Genomic DNA, 7,361 nt, shown 5'->3' on the forward strand with positions numbered 1-7,361 from the left:
TGATGTACAGATGGTTTTCCAACAGCCACTGTAGAACTTCAGGGACGTGTACTCTGTGCTCTTTTGGGGTCTTGGAAAAAGTCAAAATGTCGTCAAGGTAGACAAACACAAAAACATTTAGAAAATCCCTTAGAACATCGCTGACAAGGACCAGGAAGACTGCTGGGGAGTTAGTGAGACTGAATGGCATAACGAAATACTTGAAATAACCTAACAGGGTGTTGAAGGCTGCCTTCCATTCATTCCCTTCATGGAAGTGAACCAGGTGATAAGCATTACGTAAGTCAGGTTTAGTGAAAACTGTGGCACCATGGATGGGCTCAAAAATGTGGGATTAATAAGTGAGAGAGGGTATTTGTTTTTAATTGTAATTTCGTTCAGCCCCCGGAAATCAATATGGAGGGTCCTATCTTTCTTAGACATAAAGAAAAAACTAACAAATACCAGAGATGAAGATGGACAGATGTTACCAGCTGCCAGAGATTTCGGATATATTTTTCTATGGCCTCTCTCTTGTGTCGAAACAGATTGTAGAGCCAGCTGGATGATAGAGGGGCTCTATAGTACAATCACCGTGGCGATTCGGTGAAAGAGACAATGCTTTGGCCTGACTGAATATTTCATGGAGGTCATGGTATTTAATGGTGGAGAGATTTGTTGGGGAAGAGGCAGCAACACAGGAGTTCCAGGTCACGGTGGGTAGTGCAGAAGTGAGTGCAGCTAGCGCAGTTAGCCAAACAGAAAGGACACCAACTTCAGATCCTATGACCAGGCAAGTCAATGTGAGGGTTGTGCTTTTGAAGCCAGAGGTAGCTGAGGATCACGGGAATGTCTGGGAGGTGAATGTAAAGAACGTGAGAGTCTCCCGGTGGTTAGTGGTTAAATAAAGATTGTTGTTGTTGTTGTTGCAGGACATGATTGGACTGACAGGTTCAGTTTGGTGGATTATAGTTGCGAATCCTTGATTGTTTAGAGTGGTAGCGGGAATTGGTGGGATTTAAAGGAACAAAAGGGAGACACAACTGGTTAGCTAGTTCAATATGTATAAGATTTTGCTCTACCCTAGAATCTACAAGAGGCTGTAGTGTCCGAGTGACATGGTTTAGGATAGGAGTTACAGGTAGCAATAACTGGGGTTTAGTAGATGTCAGGGATCTGCCCACCCGTATCCTTGAACTTACTGGCAGGAGGACCCTTTTGGATGAACTGGGCAAGAGGTGATGAAGGCGGCCTGCAATACAAGCATTTCTCTTCTGCAGTTAGCCACGAACTACCTATTGGGATGGGCTCGGGATGCGGTTCAATTGAGAGGGAGAGAGGAGGTGACAGAGCGGAAGTTGATACCTCCCACAGCAAAATTGGTATGGCTCGGATCGGGCCCATACAATGTGCGTACACATGGCCCACATACCGCAAAGAATGATGGCCCTTTGGTGGCCCAGATCTGGTTTGCCAGAGGTGGCCAACACATGGGCCAGCACAAGGCCAGTTGCAGACACACTGCTGGCCCTATGCTGGCCCAGAACAGTTTCAGCTCTGGCCCCAGATGTCAGCCTAATGTGTACCTTAATCAAGCCAGGTAATAACAACATGTGCCGTATTTAGCACAGATTAAAAATGTCTCAACAAAGGTAATGCAGCAAATTTATTTTGAATGGAATAATTTATATAATTAAAAATTAACAATATATCAAATAATACTGGAACATAATAGTAACATGACGAAGCTCTGTTCAGACAGTGAATGGACTGATTCTTATATAGCGCTTTTCTACTCTCCCAGATTACTCAAGTGCTCTATACAACATACCACATTCACCCACTTTCTCTAAACTGAATGCTTCCTAGCTATATTCATACACATTCACAGTCCTGAAATACAGACTTTAGGAGCCAGGGATCAAACCACTAACCTTCTGATTAGTAGGTGACTTGTTCTACCTCCTGAGCTACAGCCACCCAGTGGTAAACACGAGTAAACCCTCACTAGGTTTTGGATAAAGTGAACACTCACAAACCTGTCAAACCTGTATTTGAATCATTGGCTACCATAGTAGTATAGTATAGCAATATGGCATTTGGGTCTTCTAACTAAAATAGGAAAATAGGAACATAAACAGTGCCATCATTGCCAACCTGGCCCACATCTGGTTGACATACACTCTGCCATGTCACCAGTCAGTCAGAAGTGCCAGCTTGATGCCGGATCCGGGCCAGACCTGTTTTCTATGAGCCTGGGCTACATAAACCAAACCACAATCTGGCCAGATATGGCATGCCATAAACAGGGCCATCTACGCCAGGCCTGGCCCATATCTGGATGACATACCAGTTACCATGCCAGAAGTCAGCCAGCAGTGCCGGCTTGACACCAGATCCGGACCAGATCTGTCTGCTATATGGGCTGAAGCGGCGGTGCGGAGATGGAAATTGGAGACGAACAGAAGAAAGCACGGTGGGACTTATAGTTCTGGCCTCTCTTTCCTTCAAGCGATTATCTGTCCTGAGGGGGAGAGAGATCAAATCCTTGAAAGAGGAAAGGTCATCATGGGAGGCTACATGATCCCTCACCTGATCATTGAGGGCCTGGAGAAAAACTAGCCAGCCTCTGGCTACTCCGATTATGCCTTCCAGGGAGTTTTTCTCCAGGCAGCAGACACAGACGAGGCGTCTGCTGTGTACGAAAGTCAGTCAACAAACTCCACAACACTACGCTTCCCCTGCTGTATATTTTGTAGTTTCTTAGCTGTGCTGCTCTCAGAGTGAGGTGAGAGAAATTTTATTTTAATTCTGCCAAAAACTCATCATGCGGGCAGGAAAAGATCAGGTGGAAAGAAAATCAGCCCATGCGAGTGCTTTTCAGCATTCCCACTACACAAAGAACCAATAACCAGTAAAGAACTAATATTTAATTGTGTCTTTAGGTGCTTAGTTTGTTCCCATCTATGAAAAATACCAAAGAAAACACAGTCTGACAGGCATGGAATAGAATTTTAAAGTCATTTCAGTTATTCCTAAAAAGTTGTTTACCAAATACTTTGTCTTTACAAATATCACATCTCAGCATAATGTGCACTTCATCATTAAAAACAAATCTGAGGAACCTGGAAAAGTGGAGGATGAAAGAAGAAATGGCAAGCCTAAAAAAACATTTGCAACAAAAGGGAGTCTGTCAAAAACATTCTTCAGAAAGGGAAATGGGAAATAAAGGCTGAGCTGTGCCAAATTACACAAAAAATGACTGAAAATCTGTGGCAACAGGGAGTTTGTGGAGTTATAGATGTATCTAAATTTGCAATACTTGGTTCAAATTGTTATCAATAAGTATGTAGGAGGAGGTCTGAAGAGAGGTACAACAGTGAGTGTCTACAGTCATCTGTAAAACCTTGTGGAGTCTTTGTCATAGTGGTTGGCATTTCTATGTATGTTTGCACACTTTAATAAATCACTGCATCAATTTTCCAATTTCCTAACAAAATATAAAAAATAAGGAGCTCAAGAATACTGCAGGGGACTTTAGTTGTCATGATCTAATGGCTAACATAGTTTATAAGCCAGGCAATTAATGCCTATTTCTGGTTTAAAAAATAAATAAATAAAAAAAACCTTGATATTTAAACAGCCTTATGTGGAAAGTCATACAACAAATTTGGCAGCTGTGCACTGGCTTCATTTTTAGCCAAGGTTGACACTCAATGCAAGCAGTCTTACTGAGAAGCAGATACAGAAGACTTTGCACCAGTAATGAGCCTTTTCATACAGCCGCTGTGCTTCTGTTGACCTTTTTACAGTACAATCAATAGCAGACACGCCAAAAAAAAAAAAAAATAGTATTCAGTACTATTGATTGGAAACGTGGTCAGGTTTACAGTTCTTTATGTCATATCTCTTGATGATGACTCAGGAAGTACATTTAAGTCTCAAATTGCGTACCTAACTAACTTAGGCTACAATTTAAAAAGTTTCTTTGCAATGAGAATAATTTGTCATTAAGACAAAGACAGGATAGTTGTGAACATGTTCTATTGCAGTCTCTTTTCAATAATGACTTTCTAATATGAACTAAATATCCTCGAAAGCTTGAGATGTATGACATAGAATTGTGATCACTCTAAATGAGTCATACAGAGTCTGAGGGTCTATTCAAGAAAGAAATGATTCAAACAGATGAACCATTTATATCTTTTTGAAATCATGGAAACATTTGACAGGGGGCCATTAAAAGATCCTGTGTACATAAGCTTTTTCCTCCTTTTCTGCCATTATGCCCAGGATTGTCTCTATGAAGCAAAAACTAGAAAAATGTTAAAATACAAAAATTAACATAGCAATCAATGTCTATAATTACATTTAGCTAACAATTTTCTGTAATTTAGTCTGTGCAATAAGGTAACAGACACAGTTAGCTTCTGGCTTTGGTCATTTGGTGACTTGAAAAACATAGCATGAATGAAACATCTCTAATATGCATACTGGAATGTTCTTTTTATCACCATCAGTCTCTTAGTTGACTAAGCTTGAGATCACTTCAGTCACTAGATGTGCTGATGAGCATTTTCTCAGATATTTTGAAGGATTTAATTGCTTTTATTAGACATTTCCTAAATCTATGTCTTAAACCTTTCTTCTTCTCAAACCCTTGATAATATCTTAGCTGTTGAGATCAGTCGAAGACCCGTGCAATTCCATGTAGCCAAACTGACAACACAGGTGTCGCCAGGTGTATATATATCTGTGTGTGTGTGTGCTTCAAGAAATGGTTAGGTATTTGCTGCACGTACCTGCATAAGGCTCGAGGAAAAAGCTATATGCATCAAACTCTCTCTGTGCAGCTGCTCCCTGGTTGAGCATATATGGAGTTGGGAACAAAATGTTTTTGTATTTGCACTCTATTTATATTTTTATTCCCACAGTGTAGAAGCAACACCTCTGGAACATCACTTAGAATTAAAAGTCAGTGGAGTAGCCTGCTTTAATTATCACAGCACTGCTTGATTGCTGCCATAACTTACAGATAATATTCTGCCCACCAGCTGTTCAGCGTTGTGAAGCTAAAATGATCAGATGGGCACAGAACTCTGTCATGCTCTCCACTGCATTGCTGTATCTTAAATTAAATATTCCAACAATAATCATACTATTTAAAACCTCAGAGTAAGTGGAGTGAGCCAGTGTGTGTGTGTGTGTGTGTGTGTGTGTGTGTGTGTGTGTGTGTGTGTGTGTGTGTGTGTGTTCAGGTCTTTCTCATGTTGTGGGGCCCTGAACTTGTCACATAATGGGGACATGTTTCTTTATGGGAACCAAAAGCAAGTCCCTTTGATGTTATTCGGTATTGTTGTACGGTTGAGGCTGGGTTAGGTGTAAGAAGTAAACACTTCATCTGCTGTAGGTGAACTGAAGAACTAAAGGCAGTGCTGAGCTGACACATCTCATTAGCGTTCCCATCCCCGTATTAGCTCCTGAAAAGGACTCTCTGACTTCAGTGATCTCCAGCCTAATGTTCAGTTCAATTTTAGCTTGTGAACCGTCCAGGGTGCAAAATCTGCTAAATCACAGCTGGGAGAGTCCACTATCACATTATAGCACACGTCATAAATTGTAAATGCAATGAATGAAACACTGTATTAAAGTAAGGTTATGGTCAGGCAACTCCAGAAAAAGACCAGTGCCACGTCCTCGAAAGTCACGAAGTCAAGGATATGCATTCTCATGTTTGCGTGTGTGACTGAAGAGAGAGAGAGAGGGAGAGAGAGAGAGAGAGAGAGAGGTAGGAGGTTGGTGGGCGCTGCAGTTTTCTTCAAATTCAAAGTTTTTCACCTCCATCTCTCTGCGCGTTCACTCACTGAGAAACACGCTGCCGATGAAAACCAACGCGCTGCTCCACTGGTCTAACCACGGGGCGCGCTCCCACGCAGGAACATTCCTCTTTTATTCCTCCAGCCGCTCATTAAGTGTTTTTTTTCTTTCTTTCATTTTCTTTCTTTCCCCCCTCTTTCTGTTGCAACATGAGCGCTGAATGCAGCAGTTACTACAGCGCTGACGGGGTGTTCGTGGACTCGTTCTCCTGTCCTAAACCAGGGAATGCTGCCGCTGCCATCTACTGTTGTGGATTTAACGATATTAAATATTGCTGTGATGATGCAAACAGTTTTTTCCCGTATGAGTACGGGTACATGTGGTGGCTCAGGCAAGTGCAATTTTATTTTATTTTCTGCCTTAAAAAATAAAATAATGTGCTTGTTATCAGTGGATGAGCTAATCACTAATAATCACAATATTTTCTTCATTTTTAATGTTTACTTTTTTGCGCAATAAAAGCCTCACTTAACTGACATTATTGAACCCTTAATCTTTGAGAAAACCAATTGCCTCTGTTCCTGGTGTTCCTTGAAGACTTCAGTTCATCCATTCACGGCATAAAGAACTCGTTTTCGTTTTAATTCTGCGAGTAAGACCCATCTAAGGAATGCACTTAAAATATTTAGCAGATAAAAAAGTTATTTTTCACGTTCATTGTGTTTTTTAATCCTCACATCAGTCAGTGTCCTCTCCTCTCTGTTCATTAAGGGATCAGGTTAAAAAGATGTTTTTCTCTCTTCTCCTCTCAGTATCGGTGCTCTGGTCGGTCTGTCTATAGCAGCGGTCGTCCTCCTTGCTTTCCTCATCACTGTGTGTGTCCTCTGCTACCTCTTTATCGTCACCAAACCCACTCGTCGTCTTGACAACGGCCTACCCCTAAGAGCGCCAGGTTAGTATGAATCCTCCCCTGAATTCCCTCTGATGACAGGAATTTGTTTGTTTGTGTAATTTCTGACAAAATCTCAACATTTTTACTTTTTATTTTTATCAATATTGAAGTCTTTTACAGAGAGCTCGTAATAAATCATTTTATTCTGTGCAACTGTCTGTGGCTTCTTGGCAGGAGATCCCAGTGAGGGGCCGAGTCATGTGAGGGTGCCCTGCGCCGCTGCTCCACAAAGATTCAAAAATCCCTTTGTGAACAGGAAGGTGGATTGTGACAATCAGTCGCCAGACCCAGAGCACCTTTTCCAGAGGTGTTTTACACCCACAGTCACTGGAGTGAAAGTGGAAAGTCCTTCATAAATTACTCTTTTTTTTTCTTTTTCTTTTTAAAATATAAGGACAGCAGCACTCTGTCAATAAGGCAAATCAATGAGGAAACAGCCTTGTGGTACAAGTGGACAACTATGAATGAGAGGAAAGTAATTGATACAGTGTGAGCGGTGGCTGAAAGGAGTATATACTGAGTAACACAACTTTAGACCAGTAGTAAGAAGCACGCGCTCAGAAGGCTGTGACGTTTCTTGCCTTGTTGACATTTTTCATGCATTAAAGTCGTC

General features: G+C 41.5%; 1 protein-coding gene across 1 annotated transcript; it reads left to right on the top strand.

Moving 5' to 3' along the window:
- The first annotated feature begins 5,862 nt into the window (after positions 1–5,862).
- On the top strand, positions 5,863–7,104 carry LOC102203748 (membrane protein FAM159A-like). Its single transcript, XM_005742016.1, has 3 exons — positions 5,863–6,187; positions 6,609–6,748; positions 6,923–7,104. The coding sequence occupies exons 1-3, from the start codon at positions 6,006–6,008 to the stop codon at positions 7,102–7,104; spliced, it is 504 nt and encodes a 167-aa protein (XP_005742073.1). The 5' UTR covers positions 5,863–6,005.
- The last annotated feature ends 257 nt before the right edge of the window (positions 7,105–7,361 follow it).

The sequence above is a fragment of the Pundamilia nyererei genome, unplaced genomic scaffold, assembly GCF_000239375.1.
Source record: "Pundamilia nyererei isolate P.nyererei 1_Seehausen unplaced genomic scaffold, PunNye1.0 scaffold00115, whole genome shotgun sequence".
NCBI classification, from domain to species: Eukaryota; Metazoa; Chordata; class Actinopteri; order Cichliformes; family Cichlidae; genus Pundamilia; species Pundamilia nyererei.